The sequence below is a fragment of the Gymnodraco acuticeps genome, unplaced genomic scaffold (assembly GCF_902827175.1).
Source record: "Gymnodraco acuticeps unplaced genomic scaffold, fGymAcu1.1, whole genome shotgun sequence".
NCBI lineage: Eukaryota > Metazoa > Chordata > Actinopteri > Perciformes > Bathydraconidae > Gymnodraco > Gymnodraco acuticeps.
In genome coordinates, this window is record NW_022990313.1 from 4,470,225 (window position 1) to 4,489,094 (window position 18,870).

Here is an 18,870-nt window from a genome sequence, read left to right on the forward strand (position 1 = left end):
TAAATGGAGTGGAGTAACACATTATGCATTTGTAGTGGAGTATAACTATTTGTTTAAATACTGATATACTACAAGTAACTCAATATTTTATTTAAGTACAGTTTCTGAGTACTGAGTTTCACTCCCCTACTGACTAAAACAGACATCCATGTCTTCAGGCAGGCGTCCCCTGGCGGCTGTATGGTGTAACGTCACAAGCCATACTGAACAAAGATGGTGTCAATCACAGCTGTGAGAACATAAACACTTTCATTGTTTTATTTATTTTAACTAGTCTCTTCAGAGCAGCAGTTTTCGATCTTCGCGTCGTCAGGTTTGTATTCTGAGTTGATATTATCGTTTATTCATCTTATCCCTGGAAGCAAATCCTATATGTCTAGTGTATGTAAGCATGCTAACCGGTAGTTAGCAGCAGGCCTTGCTCAGGGTTTGTTTTCTCCGCCAGCAGGCCTCTCTCAGCCGGCTACTATAGCTAGCTAACAAGCTAACAGTCTCTCCTGTCGACGGGTTGATAAAGCAAGCTAACAAGCTAACAGTTATAACAAGACTTCCAGTTCCACCCTGCTGTATGTGTGCTGTCTGCTCAGGTCTGCTTCTCTTCAGGCTGTTTGAATTGTGTAGTGACTATTGTCATGTAACTAACGTTACTCCGCTAAAATAACGATATCTTTTTTTAAACCATCATGTTCTTAAGTCATGATGCATACCATGAACTACATCTTTGTGGACGTGTAGGCACTTTATGGAGAAATTAATGCAAATGACAGCAGCCTTCTCGCTACTGCACATTTAGGCGAAAAATATGTATGAACTCAAAATAAAAGGACATGTTTAGTTTAACTCTTAACAAACATAAACTCATAGAAGACTACAATACAAAAAATACAAACAATATAATAAATAAGTAGGTGTGAAAACGCATATTTAAAAGATTACATTATTTTGTCATTGCATGTTTTTTCATTTGTTTATTTTCAGTAGAGCATGGGTCAAAAGACACGGCCCTATGGGACCCCAGTATTTAAGACTTTGTTTCTGTTTGAATAAGAGCATTTTCAACATATTGTTAAATTGTACAATTTTGCCAAATCTTGCAGTGTTCCATAGTCGCAGCCCTGCATTCCAAAAAAGAAGACGAGTACTTCACCATGAGCTCAGAAGATGGTGAGACAAAACACACACACACACACACACACACACACACACACACACACACACACACACACACACACACACACACACACTGCATGGTGTTTAACTGTCCCTTTACCTGGTGCAGGTGAGATGGAGAACCAGGCTGAGCTGGAGGAGAAGACAAGGCTCATCAACCAGGTGTTGGAGCTTCAACACACTTTAGAGGGTACGACGAACACACACACACACACACACACACACACACACACACACACACACACACACCACACACTTTTTTCCACTTGTTGTGTGGAACCCTCCCTGAGTTTCAAAATGAGCTTTCGGCTATAATGAATTCAGCTTCAACAAGCGCGGTTCCAGTCAGTTTAGCAGGGGTTTCACTTTATTTTTTTCACCTCAAAGCTAGTCCCTGTTTCATTCTACAAAACGGCTTGTAGTAGCTAGTTCTTGTCGTGTGGCTGCATCTGCTGGGTGGCTATCTGCAAACGAAGCTAGCCAGACGTTTGCTGCTTGACTTCATGAAAACCTCAAAATAAACTGCTCAAAACCTGCCCAAAATCACTCAAAACCAGTCTCCTCGATCACCACCAGAGGGGGCACTTAGACCAATGTAATCCAACACCGAGCATATTCTTTCTGACTTTCATCCCACAATAAAACATTATAACCAGGGGTGCACATCACTTTTTTGCCCTGGTTCTCAAAGGAGCACCTGGAGATGTTGCTTGGTGCTCATCCTTAAAATGAAATAAACCGGACCTTTTTAGGGGTGCTTGACTTTATGAAGGGGGGGGGGGTGCGCTAGTGAGCACGCAGCAGGGTTACTGTGCGGAGCGCACAAAGCACACCCTTCACGCAATAGCGAGGGGTAGAGCGAGGGATCGCAGATGCCGTCGTGCTCGCGGACGGATTAAAACAATTAAACCTAAATAGCTCACGAATTATGGCGGCCGTTAATATACCTGGGCGGCCCGCCCAAGTAAAGTCTATGTCTGGGCAACCCTGCTATTGTAACGTCCGAGGTGCAACTCGCACATCTCTCTCTCTCTTTTCTCTCTCTCCCTCTCTCAATATTGGTGCGCAAATGCACCTTTTTTCAAATGATCCGGTGCTCTTGCACCTGCGCACCAGTTATGTGCAGCCCTGATTATATCCCATACACTAATGTTGCAACTTGCAAGACAGTTTAATACAAAAAACTTAAATCCGATCGAATCACAACAGTGATATATAAATCATAACAAACAAATAATAACGCTGACTTCTCCCGAGAGGGCTAAACTCCTGAATGAGTGAAACTCATGATGCTGGGTCTGGAAACTATCTGAAGGAGATTGTATAAGAACTTATGAATTGAATTGCGGCGCGAAGAGACTGCTCTTACACTGAGCGACGTAATTATGATGCGCCAGGGGTCATTATTTGTTGAGTCTGCCGTGAGGAAACATCATTTTTAGATGGCATACCAAAAGAGCATCTACAGTTTGACCTTGTTCGTTATTATCATGTTGATTCATGGGGGCTTTATACACATGGACATCAGGGAACAATATTCTATTCTATATTTGACTTAGCTTAGCTACATAGCTTATGGGCCACCGCCCAACTCGTTAAAACAACACAACTGGTGATTTGATCTAATCATTTTTGCATGAATTGGCATAACTTTCATTGTCTCATTATTGAAAGGCTGTCAAAGAAAAGAAAACACCCTTCTCTCTTTGGTTTCTCCCACGTAGGACGCAAACAAAGAAAGGCGTTTAGTTTAATTTGCTACTACTAGCTGCTCAACAGGTCTGTGGGCCTATGTAAACGATGTGGTATTTAATTGAGATGGTTAAATATTGCAGTGATTAATGAGCTCAATGTTAAAGAGCCTGTGACAGCATCCCAACAACTGTTGTGCAATGAAATATTGGGCTACTAGTCATCTCGAACCGTCAGTTTAAAAAAGAAAAAGCGATACCGTTCCGTTAAATATCAATAATTTCGAACATCGCATTTGAAGTTTTGGGGGAAGCCGGAAGTGACGTCAATGCGGGAACGCTTCACTGTGCGGCGAGAGAGCCAAACACGGACAAAGTGTGTTGTCATGCGTAGAAATGGTGAATTACTGAGTTTAGGCACGTTAATAACGTTTTAATGAAGTTGACTACAGTATATTCATATTTGTCAGTGCTTTCATGTCAATTCGGCGAACATAAACATAAATGATCGTGGTGAAGATGATGATTACATTAGGATTACAAATCGGTAGTGAGAGCTGCTGAATTTCCTCCCGTAGGATGTGATATAAAAACAAATCGATTATTTTTGTAGTTGTAAACTCAAGTGGATGAAACTACATTTATTAGTGCTTTCATGTCAATTCGGCGAACATATGATACATTAAATGATCGTGAGAATGATGATTAAAAATCGTTTGTTTGTGCCGGTCTGCATTTCCTGATGAGAAAACCACCCGATGCTTTTTGTAGTTGTAGTACACCAACATGGATTAAACGTGTGGTTTTTTCACCACAATGTTGGAGAAATTAATGGATAAAATGCACGGATTATTATTATTATTATTCCCACTCCGATCGGGACACTAGGTCCACCGTTTCCCCGCAGCGAGGCTCCCCCCGTTGACAGTTTACGTGGGCTGGGTGCAGTGAATCAGGACGAATCCCGATGGGCCGGTACCGAAGTGGGCCGGTCGGATAAGTCACTAGCGCATCCCCCATAGGCGGCGCGTGAGGCTCAGGTTTGGGAAGGCTAAATAACTTTTTTTACCTGACGCTGCCCGCCTCCGGCGTCTATAGAAAAGAGATCAACTCAGTGAAAGCACCGCCTGCTGACCAATCAGAGCTCAGTGTGCGGAGTTTAAATCTCTCAAGTCATATTACAGGATAAAGGAAATACAGTTTAAACTGCCGTATGCAGAGAAGACGCCGACGTGTCTCACTTATCATTCATATTACATCATCAATCAGATCATCGATCATATAATATCATAATATATCATATATTTCCTTATCTGCCGTGTCTGGCCGTGCAACACTTACAGTGTCACATACTGTATGCAGAAGTATTATTTTAACACATTATGTTGACGAAACACTCGAGTCAAATGTAATTAAAGTCAGATCCACTCGTGTCTTAGACGTGAACGCGCTCTCAGCTGGAGAGAGAAACCCTGGCTTGATTTACCGAGTTGATAACCAGCGTCGTAGGACCGCTTAGCGAGATCTCGTTTGTTAGTTTGTTGTTGTTAGTTAGTTTGTTACTCAAACATATCCAGGGTCTGTTGAACTGGCTTCGTAGTACACAGGGCACAGGTGGCTGGCAGCGCTAATGTCAAAGACACAGACATTATACATTATATTTGTATTTTACCAGGATGCAGTGACACAAACATTTACATATTTACATTTACTATCTACAGCACCTGCCGCCCCTGACATCCCCCACTCCCCCCGTTGACAATTTACTAGCGGTACCGAAGTGGGCCAGTCGAGAGTCCCGGGATGATTTTTAGTCCCATTCCACCACTGGCTACATGACCGTATGATCGCCCATATTGACGCACCTAATTCCTAAACTTCTAACAGATACAACATAAACCGATCCTTCAGCCTCATATGAGCTCTCAGACACGTTCAACATTAAACTGTCATCGCTGTCTGAGCTTGCTGCTGTGTGCACCATCGTGCGTTTACATGCAGATGCTTTGGATCCTGAACGGTGCAGCTGGAGCGCTGTGCCCGCAATGACGTCACACATCATTTGGCGGGACTTGAAGAATCCCCGAGAAGATCCAGAAAATGGTCAACATTGAAGGGCAGATTAATGGTTATCAAAGTACAAATATCCAAAATCAGTTCAGTAACGGTTTTCAAGGGGACAATATTTACTCAAATTGATGGGTTTGGATGATGGGGGAAACTCGTGTCACAGGCTCTTTAATGTCTGGCCTAAGCGATCAAAGAAGACAAAGCAACAAGGTTGTTATTCAGGTTCACATGAAGGTTAACAGAATCATGCATGTGTTGCCGTAATGATGATCAATATCGAGCTCTTCCAAACGTAACGTTTTGTTACACCTTTCCATTCATTAAAGCCAGTTTGAGCTCCTACTGAAGTGCATTATACAATGTCTTGCAACCCTTTCCACTGCTAAGATAGTAGAAGTAAGTAACTAGAAAATGCATTTCCTGCAGAAAATGCGTGCGAATGCTGTAAACTGTGAACATTTATGGCTGAATTTAGCTGAAAATGCAGAAAAAGCTGAATGTGTTATTAGCTGAATGGTAGCTGCTTTTAGCTAAACAAATGCAGAAAAAGCTTAATATTTCAAAAAGGTATAAACAACAACATGTATAGCCTTGATGTCCTGAAATAGCTGAATAATGTAATAGTTGAATGGTTTCTGCAGCTGAAAATAGGCTGAAGGAGTTAGATATCAGATGTAAGTAGTAGTGAATGAATTTGTATTAAGAAGAGAAAAGAAAGTAAAAAGGCTTGGGAAACTTTTGAACTAACTTGATGGTGAATGATCTGTCGCCATGGCAATGGCATTTGATGACACCCCATAATACGCTTAGATGTGTTGATGGCTGCATCGTTAACAAACCTGTGAAGTTTTGGGCCATTTCGAGTATTTTCACTGAAGTTATGAGAGAACCGTGTTTCATGGTGAGCATTGTGTTGCCATGGCAACAGCATTTGAAGAAATCTCAAAACTGTCCTGTAGATGTCTTCATGGCTGGACTGTTAGCACACATGTGAAGTTTGAGCACTCTTTCAACATTTTCATAGGAGTTATACATTACTCTCTCTCTTCTCTTGATCGCCCTCTCTCTCTTCTCTTGATCATTCATCATCATAAGTGTGTGTGTGTGTGTGTGTGTGTGTGTGAGAGTGTGTGTGTTAGAGAGAGAGAGAGAGTGTGTGTTAGAGAGAGTGTGTGTGTGTGTCTGTGTGAGAGAGTGTTTGTGTGTGTTAGAGAGAGAGTGTGTGTGTGTGTGTTAGAGAGAGTGTGTGTGTGTGTCTGTGTGTTAGAGAGAGTGTGTGTGTGTGTGTGTGAGAGAGAGTGTGTGTTAATTGTTACAGCTCAAATGCATTGCAATAACTTCCATGTAAAAAAACGACTTTAAAAAGCTGAATATTTTAAAAAGTAAAACATATTTTGAAAAATGTGAAAGTTTCCCATCATGTGTTGAAAAGGCTGAATAGTTTGATATTTGAATGGTTCCTGCAGCTGAAATTGGGCTGAAGGAGTTACATAAAGATATTAAATGTAGTTTTTTTTGGTTTTGTGTGTAAACTGTGGAGATGGGAGCAGTTTGTCTAAAGTGTACTTCATTTTGTTTAATTTTTTTTCTTAATTGTTTTTAATTTTCCAACCTAGGAGAGGTTTTCCTACGTTTTTCATGAAAGAATATGTCTGAGTGTAGGGTTTGGGAATTATGGCAAGTTTAAAATATTTTTGGGGGAGAATTTCAGGCACTGCTGCACTCTGTTTTGAAATCAAAGCACTCTAGAGTTAACGAGCTGCTCCATCCACTCTAATGTTAAAATCTGAAAAAGGCCTCTCTACCAAGCTCCAAACTAAATTCAATATCTCAAAAAGTGGAAAAGATATCAAAAAGAAAAGTCAAGTTTGAATAGCTGAAGGTCTTGTGGTCCTTTGAAAGTTGGAATGAAGTGTCTAGCTGAAAGTATGTGGAAGGAGTAGCATTTGGCGCAAGGTGTTAAAAAAATACTTTAAAAAGCTGAATATTTCAAAAGGTATGAAATATTTTGAAAAAGTTGAAAGTTTCTCATCAATTGCTGAAAAGGCTGAATAGTTTAATATTTGAATGGTTTCTGTAGCTGAAAGTAAGCTGAAGTTATGGAGAGCTAAAGTATTGGCTGATTTGAAGGCATCTCCCATTGACTTCCATGTTAAAAAAAGAGTTTAAAAAGCTGAATATTTCAAAAAGTATGAAATATTTTTTTTAAGTTGAAGGTTTCCCATCGATTCCTGAACAGGCTGAATAGTTTAATATTTGAATGGTTTCTGTAGCTGAAAATAAGCTGAAGTTATGGAGAGCCAAAGTATTGGCTGAAATAAGTTTAAGGGGAAGAATAAAGAATTGAAGAACTATAGTGGAATGCTGTAAACAGCATTCGCACTAATAATGAAAGACGCCACATATATAGCAGGTGATAGTCAAAATAACATTGTTTGAAAGAAGAAGTAATGAGTGCAAAGTCTGCTGTTTAAGACGATTGTTTATGTGGATCCCTGTTGTTTTATTAAGGGCACATGATCAACAATAAAAGCAATTTAGCTTCCATTCAGCTGTGTAACATTTCTGTGTGTGTTTCTGTGTGTTCAGACCTGTCTTCCAGAGTGGATGGCGTCAAAGAGGAGAACCTGAAGCTGAAGTCGGAGAACCAGGTTCTGGGTCAGTACATTGAGAACCTCATGTCTGCCTCCAGTGTGTTCCAGACCACTGACACCAAGAGCAAACGGAAGTAAGGAGAACCTCTGAGAGGCCAGGGGGAGAACACCCAGCCTGATGGATTATTCAAAGACATTTGAAGGGCTTTGAAATAAAGTCACTCATGGAGACCATCAAAATGACTTTACAGGTGCATCTGTACCACAGGCCACACTGATATCCATCTGTACACATGGGCCAGGCCAGACTACACAAAGTGAAGCCTCAGTGAAGGAACGTCCTACAGGCTACATAGAACCCCACTTACACAAGTAACATTAGCATGAAGAAGGTCTGTTGCTAACATGGATATGGCTATCATAGCAGTAATGCCAGCTTTGCTTCATCATTAGTAGAATGGCTAAGTGCTAACAGCTAACTATGCACCCTTAGCCTACAGGGAGCTTTCCTTACTGGGATATTAAACATTCTCCATTAGGGCTGGACCATATGGAGAAATCAAATCACTATATTTCCGATTTGAATACCTCAATATTGAAGATACTATATATATATATATATCTACCTTTAGTGCGTTCACAAAATATTTCAACATGGGAATTTTGATAAATAATCATCAGTAATTCAGATATAATGGGTAATAGGTTAAAGCTAATAATAGAACAAAAATACACCAAAAAGACAATTGTTAAGTATAACTATATCAGAAATGTATGTTACAATCTAGTAAATAATAAAAAGATATTGATACTATATTAAAATATTGCCCAGCCCTATTCTCCATTTGATGATACCCCCGTTCATTCTGTTCAAATGCAAAGTCAGCTCAAACTAATGCTGCCCGATTTGGAAAGAATAGTCAAGTCAGCAACTATTTGATTAATATTGAAATGTTGATAGCAATGACAATTTTCAACATTATTAGCAATATCAGTTAAAAAATATATTAGTATGATCATCACAATCTTTGTAAGAAGATCTGTACCAAACCAGAATTTTTTTATTAAGTCTGTAGAATACCGGAACTTAAAATGTTTACATATTGTTGGCGGGACGCTGTTCATGGACCATGGTGGGACATCATGTGTAACAGAAGTCTTCTTCCTCCCTCATTGACAGACACGGGCACAGCAGAGGCCTGTACTACGAAGCTGGTTCAACCTAACCTGGATATGTTTGAGTTAGCCGGTTGGCCTAATCCAAAACATACGCGCTCTCGCTAAACGGTACTACGACGCGGGTTATCAAGTGGATCGCTCAAGCCAGCCGTGTCCTATCTAGTTAGGTGCGCGTTCACATGAAAGGGGTGGTATTTGGATCATTCGACCAATCACAAACATGGAGAAGCGTACTGACAGCGCAGCGTCATACTTCCTGAATGAAAAGTCCACTATAATATTAGACATATGAAGAAGTTAAACTTTAAACATCCATGACTTAAACACTTTATCCAGGATAAAAGCCACATAGCTGCACCTGCAAGGTGAATACAGCTGGTTAAAGAAAAAGCGTTTGAATGCGTACATTAACAGGTTTATGATATCACTGCCCCGTCTAAGACACGATTTGACTTTAATTACATTTGACTCGAGTGTTTCGTCAACTTAATGTGTTGCTTAAAATAATACTTCTGCATATATGTGACACTGTGAGTGTTGCACGGCCAGATACGGCTCAGCTGACTCAGATAAGGAGATATATGATACATTATGAAGTGATATGCCGCGGACTGTAGGCTACTTAATGTTACTCTGATCCGGTTACTTATGTTGTGGCAGATATTTAAGTAAGCTTTCTTAACGCTAATGTTATAATAGTCAGATTGCTCTGAAGATGGAGGTGATATTCTATTAATGTTCACGTTCACACAGTCGGTGATTTTTGCCGGCCGTCTTTCCTGCGACGGCAGCTTTTCTGTATTTCCTTTCTCCTGTAATATGACTTGATCGCTTTAAACTCTGAGCTCTGATTGGTCAGCAAGCAGTGCTTTCACTGAGTTGAGCTCTGCAACCTAACCTGCTCCGGGGCAGGCTAGCCGTTCAGCATAAGTTACCATGGAGATCTACCCCGCTAAGAAGAGAACCAGCGTCGTAGGACCGGAAACCCCGAGTTTTCCCTGAAGTTAGCCGCTAAGCGAAAATCCTGCTTGGTCGTACAGGCCTCTGGTCTAACGTGTTCATGTTTTTGTAAAGGTGCTGATGTCTCAAACAGAGGCCCCAGTCTCTGTCATTTCAGTACAATGTACATTTGTGTTGCTGCTTCCGGCTAGTTTGGAGTAAATCCCACTACTAATATAGGCTGTCACAGCCTTTAGCCAACACCAGTTGTCCATTTGTATTCAAACTGAAATAATGTATTGTGTGCGTGTTTACCATTAAACTGGCAGATTCATAAATACTTCAGATAAATGATCAAACACATGTATGTCCTGTTACATTTGTGCAATGTTTACATCAGATTTGACTAATTTAATAAAGTGAGGAACATTTTTGATGAAATGCGTGTGAGGTTTCCTGAGCTGATCAGAAGATATGCCTTCACAAGTATATGCAATTGTTGTTTGAAGAAACGTACGTGATAACACAGCTTGTACAGTTCTATAAAAAAAAACTAGTTAGTTGCATTTGTGAATTTAGAGATCGACAGTAAAGAACAATGTTGAAGATATACTGTCTGTCTACCTGTTAGTGCTTATTGGGAAGTTGTTTGTGGTTTGCTGATTATTCACAATATATCAAGCATAAAGCTGAGCCAGCAGTGTTGGCAGTAAAAGCAAGTCATCTTTACCTGCAGAAATAAACTCCATTTCATTTGGGACTTTTTCGTTATTTATGCTCCTAAGGCTGGGAGTCTAACATTCAGGATGAGGATCCTAGAAGCCAGGGCCCAGGAGTTCAACACTTGTAATCCCTATCTGATCAGATCAGATCTGGATTTTGGGGAGTTCAAAACCAAAAAACAGGATTAGGATCACTTTGATATCCGATCAGATCAGGAAATCCAATCCAAGCTTTAATCTGGATCAAATCTTCAAAACGGGTAGTTCAGACCGACAACACAGGATTGGGATCAGTTTGATCCCAAAACACTGGATTATCCTGATCCCACCAGGGGGTGGGTTTCCAGTGGATTACCAGAGCAAAATGTACTGTACCATTTATTTAAAAATATGTTTCAATATAAATTAGATGGCAAAGTTTGTTAACTGAAATAACACACCATTTTTAGCCTTCATGGGAAATACATTTTATTTTTTGCTCACGTTTGTGGTGGCCTATTTTGTTTTCAACCAAATGTTGATGACATTTATGCTCATAAAAGTCAATCACAAATGTAATTTAGATTAAAGAAAAAATACCTTCAACAAAAAAAGTCCATCTGTCATCACCTTTCAAAAGTAATTGCAGACAATAGCATCTCGCCTTGCACCACCACCACTCCAATCCATAGGTGGGCCTAGATCAGCAGGTGCGAGGGGCTCTGGGGGATCATCGATGTCAGAGAGGGGGACTCTGCGATGGACAGCGATATTGTGTAGCACAATACAAGCCAGTGTTATTTGGCATGCTCCTTGGGGTTCCACTCTCAGATAGTTGAGGCGTGCAAAACGCCTCTTCAGTACTCCATTCAAGCGCTCAATGGCACACCTTGTTCTTCCATGGGCGTTGTTGTAGCGCAGCCAGGGGCGGACTGGGGGGAAAAAGTGGCCCGGGGATTAATTGACAGACAGGCCCACTTAATGCGCTGCATGTATCGGCCGGCCGGCGACGAAAGTATGTTACTTAACAAAAAACCCTGCATTTAATGTTATTTTGGACCATTATTCATATAGTAATCACATTACCTGAGCCCTTGAGTTGCCTAGAGCAAAATAGTTACAGCATATATTTAGTGATTTTAATGTTAACGCAATAACATTTGGACCCAATTTTCCTGACTTGACGCATGGAATAAAACATGGGCGTAGGAAGCATCCTCAATGTGGGTGGGACAATTTGACAGGGGGTGTGGGCAGGTGGTGGACCTCACCTCCTCTAGGGGGGTCTGGGGGCATCACTACAGAGTCACTACTGTTTTCAATGTGTGCAGAATCAGGTCAGTACCACAGATATACAACATGATCACAGACAATATTTCCAGAGACTCCATAGACTTCCTTTTTGTCGTTTTGTTAGTGAGAGCTGAAGATGGACCATGTACATCCCACTGCTGTGACATCATGAATAGTCTACTTGCTCCCCATTGAAGTGTATCGCTGCCATTGTCACAGGTACAGCAGGTCTTACAATGTGTATTTCAGGCTTATGATACACATACCATACTTGCTAGTAGAATTCCATGTTCCTTTTTACATAGGATATTTGCTAACAAGTCCTTTAATAATGCACCCTGTATCAGGAACCCGTGTACAAGTTTGTGTTGTTGTTAACATTGAGAAGTTCTTAGCAAACATGTTTTGCTGTTTGGTAAAAAAGTGAGATGAAATAAAATTCTTTAAGACAAGTTGGTACTGGAAATATTTATTTCCATTTTTATTTATATCATATAATAAATTACTTGAGATTGTCTGTTTTCATTACAAGCCCTAAGGCAAGTGGAATGTCTTAAACAGCGCTTCTGAGACAGAACTATGGCCAATCCACCAGGGCAGCTTTAGACCCTTCATGTAATCCTTGTGAATGAATGTCTTGTTCCAGCAGGGGCAGCAGTCTGCTCAGGTGAAGCAGCGTGTGTGTGTGGTTTCCTCTTTGCTGCCAACATCAAACTTGAATCAGGATCTGAAGCACAGGAACAAGAGGGGGTGTCAACAATCTGAACCTCTGAGACAAAGAGCAGCTAAAACGTGATACTTCCCCCCCCAGCCTCCCAAAAACCACTTCTCTGAGCATGAAATAAGAGGGTTGATAACGGTGTTTACATTTTTTTTTTAACTGATGAATATCTAACTGGGAATTAAAGCTCACACATTCAATGATAAGCATGAAAGTGGAACTTGTTTCATTCAGTTCTGAGGAACTCTTCTTGTATTCGTGGCTATAGAGGCATACTAATAGCAGCGTCACTGGAGAAGAGACACAAGTTGTTCTTCGATTAAATCCAGCTTTGTAAGAATATCAGCATCATGAGCACAGCTCCACACTGTCCACCATTGTTGTTATTTAAATGGTAAAGGGGTATCTGTTCCCATGTGGAGGGGATTTGGAAAGATCCTGGCTGTATGTTCTAATGAATAAGTGTCCATGTATGTATCAGGCTGTCAATGTGTTTCTATGTATTTAATCATTTCATATAACTCTTAATGTTTAGTCTTTATAATATGCACATTGCACATATCCTTCACAGCGCTGCTGTTTAGATGGGTGGTGTATATAAGAACACACACGATGCTCTCAGACCTCGCTCAGCAGAGCCCAGACGTCAGCGTCAGAGTGAACCAGCAGGCGGAGCGCTGAGATCGGCTGCAGTGATTCTTCAATGTCCCCCGCAGCCAGCCCGTCCACAAACGCACCTGCAACACAGACACGCACAGCTTTTAACTTATTTCGCTGAAGCATCATTTCCTAATCTCCTAATATTTCAATTTTTAAATATACAGGTGCCAACATGAAATGAATCTATGCTTGTAGTTTCAGAGGTGACATGCGTTGGATGCGTTGGTTAGCTTATTACATCATTCAATAATTCAAATGTCATGATATCTGCTGAACACATGATTCTATTATATAGTGGTGCAGGAATGAGTCCTAATCCTTACTTGGCCTTCTGGACTTCTAGGCTTCGTCGTCTCAAAGCCAAAACATTTAAAAACTGGTTATTGGTTTGATTTCAGACATAAGGTTGTGGTTAACAAAAGGTATAGAGATGTTCACCTTTTGTTCGACAACGTAAACTACGTCAGTAAACACCCCACTGGTGAAAGCCTGAAGCTTGTACCTGTCTTTATAACTGTTGTTGCTAACAAGTGGCTGAATGACACTTCGAAAAGTCATCTTGCCCAACATTAGCCGCCTTTAGCTTAGCAGTGTTGACATGAAGTCATGTGACCGTGCTGTAGTTCCTTTATAGCCTAGTCCTAGTGCTTTGACTTTTGCGATTGCATTTAAGCTTCAGCTATAATAAAAGTGGTGTTAATATGAAAAAAGTGTCCTTCTGAACAAAAGGAAGAAGTATGATGAATATGTGTTTTCAGATCTTATTTGTTTGCAGTATCCCAAAATCCAATGGAAAAACCCCATTGCTTTTAGTAGAGCGATCCCTTGCGATGCTAACTTCCAGGTCGTCTCCAAAAGACTCCAACGCTGCAGAACTCTATATGTGTGTTGGTGACATATAGGGTTGCCAACTTCCAGAAATGGAAAATCTTCCCCCGCGTGCACGCGTGCGAAGATTTTCGGGTTTCTGGCGGATTTAGTTACTTTTTTTTGTTACTTTATTTCGGTTTTAGGGTTAGGTTAGGGTTATGTTATTTAATTATTTTGGGGGAGCCAGCCCCTAGGGTTCGAAAATGTTTTTGGGGGTCAAACCCCCCAAAACCCTTAAAATGCATAGAAAACTATGCATACCTATAACACAATACAAACACAATGGTCTTACACCTGCATTACGCTACTACATCACATTGTACATCAGCATGTTCAAATCGGATAGGTGGGCACTAGGGACATCTGGGCACCTCGATGTACAATTGGCTATTTTGTCCAAAATGTTAAAAACTAAAATATTTGAAAAATGGTATTAAGTAATGCAAAGTATACATGTGAACATGCACGGTACATCATTATTAGACTTAATGTTATCCTTCAACCAACCATTGTTGCTCGCTTGTGCAGTTCTGTGCCAGCATGCTGTTTCAGGTTGTTTTCTCCACCGTGACCTATTGAAAACTCCCTCCGACACAAGGTGCAGAAGACCCGAGACAGATCTCCACTCACGGGCTTTACCCAACTGTATTTTTCTTCCCACTGTGTGTTGTAAGACACAAGTCTTTTCTTTTTAGAAGGGCCAGGGCCCAGAACCACATCCTCTCTCTCTTCTCCTCTTTCACTATCACCTCCACCGGCAGCGCTCATTTCCCCACACAACTGAACAGGCTGACATGCCACACACAAACAATGATGCCGCGCCCGCGAAAATCTCACACACACACACGTGCGAGCATTGTGCCTGCCCTGTCAACTGAGCGGTCCTAGCGCCCTTCCCATACAGCACACAAACACACAGGCACGCAGCCAGACACACTGCATTGCGCGCAAACAGAATATATATATATTTTTTCCCTTTACCGGGAATCCGGGACAAACAATGTCCCGTACGGGACACGCCCCTTTTGGCTCAAATACGGGACGGTTGGCAACCCTAGTGACATACACGCATGTGTGATGACTTGATTATTTGTATTATAATGTGTAATTAATTAGAAATATTTACCGATTATGATGAAACCCTTATCAGATTCTCTGTAATAAGAAGGCGAAGCAGCCACCCGCGCTGACGCCTGAAGGAAGAAAACACAACAAATCATTATTTATTGATTATTTTGATTGTGTAAAATATGTATTTTTCAATCATTATTATTATGAGGGTTTCCTTTTGGGAAAGACTGCCACACGTCCCCTCTTCTGTACCTGCTCAGTTTCTGTAGCTCTTATTTATAATAACAATATAATATGTGAAACCTCGTAGTTAATAAAAAAGCTAAAAACTGGACAAGGGAAGGGAATACAGTTACCTTTGTATCCTAGTAAAGTAATCCCCATATATCAGTTACTCCCCAAGCCTGCCTTTGAGCATGCATTGTCTGCCAGAAGCTGTCTTTGTACCACCATGTATTTTGTATATATTTTTACATGACGTCTTTCTACATCTGGGGTAAACAAACGTAGCCGTTAGCTTGTAGCTGCCATTTTCTTTGCCCACCGTGGAAACACTCGGAATATCATGGCTGTCAACACAGAGCACAGAACTATAGTTGTTTTAAGTGGGATTCTAAGATCTAACTTTTTTTTTCTTCTTCGCCTGTATCTACTTGTCTTTCATCCTTTCTGTATAACTAATGCAGTTGATGTATTGTGATTTTAAGGGTGTCCATTCATATCTGGCCGGGGACAACAGCTGCAAATTAGCAATGTTTGCTAAAGCTGCCCCATTTACTGTTGTTTGTGACAGTTGATCAATGGGGACTGTCCACGACACTATAAACAAATAAACTCAACTAAAGCTCTTAGGTTTGTAATCAACCAAACTGACGCGATACTGTGAGCATGCTTTGTCTCAGTCTGACCTTGTGGCTATCAGACCTGCTGATCCTGGTTCAGATAAGAATGTCACTTCTCACTGAAATCAACACAGCTCACAGCCTCACACACACGGTGCTGTGTTCCTATGCAATTATCATCTATTAATAATTAGCCCACATTCCAAAGTCACTATTCGACTCTTCAGAAGATGTAGATATGCACAATATAAAGAAACCCAACGCATTCTAGGAACATGAGAAGATCCTGGGCTATCTCTTGTTGAAGTGGATTCTGTAGTCCACAGTCCTGGAGTAGGTGTGCCCATCCTGGTCTGGGTGTGTTGGAAACATTCATCTGTTATCTAGAGAGTTTCTGCTGGACAGGGAGCCCGAGTTCCAGTTCCCATGGTATTATACATGTAACTGTCAGTAGTGTGGATAAAGTGATAAGTTATGAATACAAAACTGATTGTAGGGCAGAGAAAATGAAAGCCATAGAAATACATGTGGTAGTGATGTGAGGAAAAACATGTTAGTTCTTGGGTGACGATTATAAGAACGCAACATGTTGAAAGTCTAGAAAGGCAAAAACAGATATGTTGCAATTCACAATAAGCATATAATACAAATATTACACAGAGTACTTGTTACATGCTTTTGTGGCAGCGATCCAGAACTGTGAGCATGAAAGAACAAACTGTAGGCTTCACAAAAACAGTAAACAGATGGCAGATAGTGTTGGAGTCTCCTCAACTGCAGAAGCCACCAGTTCCCGAAGTGTGCTTTTTCTATCAATGACACGATCATGGTTTACATAACTCACGGAAAGGCAAACGGCACGTTCTGGTTAGTTGCTTGCACACTGTCATGAAACTGCCTCACTGGGTTTTTGTTCTGAGATGATATTCTTTATGAAAACAGGAAAGACTTGTTTTCTCTTTGCATTCATTTGAACAACCTCTGGCATGTTGGCTAGCAGTGTGGTGAATCGGAGTCCTCATTGGCCAGCAGTGGATGTGGGCGTTGGCATAGAGCTGTGACATCATGTGAAGACTATGAACTATTTCTTTCTACCCTCTTCATGCTGACCATTCCGACATCATCATTCTGCAGATATTAGCGCTTTTTTACTTTCATTAAGACTTTTTTAGACATCTGAGCTTGATCCACTTTCTTCTTGTCACTTGTCAGAAGTGGTTCTGTTGGTGTGAACCCTTGGGACTGAACCACACACACACACACACACACACACACACACACACACACACACACACACACACACACACACACACACACACACACACACACACACACACACACACACACACACACACACACACACACACACACACACACACACACACACACACACACACACACACACAACTCACATTGCTAGGCAGCACTTCCACTGTAGTGTTGTAGAATGTATCTGCACTGGTCTCAACATTTCCGCTGCGAAACAGATACCTGCAGTAAAGAGAACAGAGCGCTGTAATGAGCAGGAGTAAATGTGTGCAAACATATCGTCATCAAATGTTTCACATTCAATCATTTCATTCTGAAATGCCCTCGTGAACAATATGTGCTGCGACACATCATCAGTAGCATTAGGACAATTGCTCACTTTCACTTCTCCTATACTATAGGGCAGGGGTACTCAAACTTTTTTGTTAAAGGTGCACTTGTGAATTGTATACAAGGTCAATGGTCCGGATCAATGCCAGTAAAGTCCCCCCCCCCTCACCCCCGGAGCGGAGCAACGAAACTGAAATTAAGAAGCAGTTTCGGTGCGCTATGCATGGGGCCCCCCAACTGTTGTTGCAGTAAATCAAAGAGTGTTTCATGTTGTTGTTGCTGTGGACCTTCTTAATCTTTTTTTTTTTTTTTTTAAATTTTGAAATTGTTACGTTTATTCTGGTTTATTTTGTGTTTGTATCTTTTATTTTACATGTATTTATTTATTTAATGTTTTGTGAGCTGAGCGATTTTATATCACACACAGTATGATGGCTTGAACTAGAGGGAGAAATGGAACTGTTTGTCTGTAGCCAATGCCTTGAACCTCGGCAAAAATTGCATTAGAAGCATTAGAAAGTCGCGGTTAACTTGCGGTCTGCAATGCGTGTCACGCTCGCGCACACAAGTAAATATATATACATGTTCATTCTCACAACGCGTCGGACACAAGAAAATATACTAATATTTTTAATAATGGGACACAGTGTTCGGTCCGGATTGATTTGCAGTTCGGTCCGGATCCGGACCTTGGTCCGGAGTTGAGAAGCCCTTCTATAGGGAATGGGAACCGCGGTGCATTCTGGGGCGTATCGGCCATCTTTGGAGGATAGTGTCTATCCCTGCATAACTAGTCGATTAACTTGCATCCCGCTTCCCTCACTTACAAAGGGAGAGGACGCAAGGAAATGTGTTTTAAAGGGATAGTGGAAATGGAACCTCAAATAGTTTCGTTTTAACTTATATACAAGCATAATTACGTACCAAAACAATCACACCTGATTAAAAATATATAATAATTGCCTTACGCATGTTAGAAGCACTTTATTGCAGCTTCCCCGAAGTTTTTTAGAAACGAAATGTTCGACTCAGCCAAACCGGAAGTGACGAAAACTCAGGAAGACGATACGATAACAAACTATGGCGTCTATGCAGAATGAACGTGGAAGGGCAAATATACCAGACAAAGAAGAAGGATTGTACGAGGTATCCAGTGATGATAGCGAGTCAGAAACATCCTCTCGGCTTTCCTACGAAAATGTCGTTTTAGGAACTGAATCTGAATCCGGTTCAGTAAGCGACGATGGTGACAATATTGAGCCAGACGATGGACCATTACGTCCTTATTTGTTCGAGCCCGAGCCCGAGGTGATGGTTCACGGCATGGGCAATGGCGAGGATGACCAGGACCAGGCGCCAGATGATGCACCCCTACGCACAAATAATCTTGACTGGTAGGTCCCTAAGCATAGCTCATGCATTTTAAGATCACCTGTAGCCTTTACAAATATTAATCATTGTTAACCAGTT

At 41.1% G+C, this 18,870-nt stretch overlaps 2 protein-coding genes across 5 annotated transcripts in view; one reads left to right on the forward strand and one right to left on the reverse strand.

The window, feature by feature from the left end:
- Nucleotides 1-179: 179 nt before the first annotated feature.
- LOC117550435 (short coiled-coil protein B-like) lies at nucleotides 180-8,339 on the forward strand. Of its 4 annotated transcripts, none has more exons than XM_034222876.1 (4): nucleotides 180-313; nucleotides 1,098-1,164; nucleotides 1,280-1,360; nucleotides 7,521-8,339. In XM_034222876.1, the coding sequence occupies exons 2-4, from the start codon at nucleotides 1,149-1,151 to the stop codon at nucleotides 7,661-7,663; spliced, it is 240 nt and encodes a 79-aa protein (XP_034078767.1). In that variant the 5' UTR covers nucleotides 180-313; nucleotides 1,098-1,148; the 3' UTR covers nucleotides 7,664-8,339. The 4 variants fall into 4 exon arrangements, with proteins under 4 accessions (XP_034078767.1, XP_034078768.1, XP_034078766.1 ...); XM_034222877.1 differs by having other exon boundaries at nucleotides 1,108-1,164; XM_034222875.1 differs by lacking the exon at nucleotides 180-313 and adding an exon at nucleotides 331-587 and having other exon boundaries at nucleotides 1,108-1,164.
- Nucleotides 8,340-12,090: 3,751 nt separating this feature from the next.
- The window catches only part of zgc:154054 (uncharacterized protein LOC777616 homolog), a 57,199-nt gene continuing 50,419 nt past the window's right edge, over nucleotides 12,091-18,870 (reverse strand). Inside the window, exons 13-16 of the mRNA XM_034222880.1 lie at nucleotides 17,214-17,292; nucleotides 15,015-15,081; nucleotides 12,968-13,095; nucleotides 12,091-12,364 (exon numbers count right to left, since the gene is read on the reverse strand). Coding sequence (XP_034078771.1) covers nucleotides 12,977-13,095; nucleotides 15,015-15,081; nucleotides 17,214-17,292 — 265 coding nt within the window. The 3' untranslated portion in view covers nucleotides 12,091-12,364; nucleotides 12,968-12,976. The remainder of the gene's footprint in view (nucleotides 12,365-12,967; nucleotides 13,096-15,014; nucleotides 15,082-17,213; nucleotides 17,293-18,870) is intronic.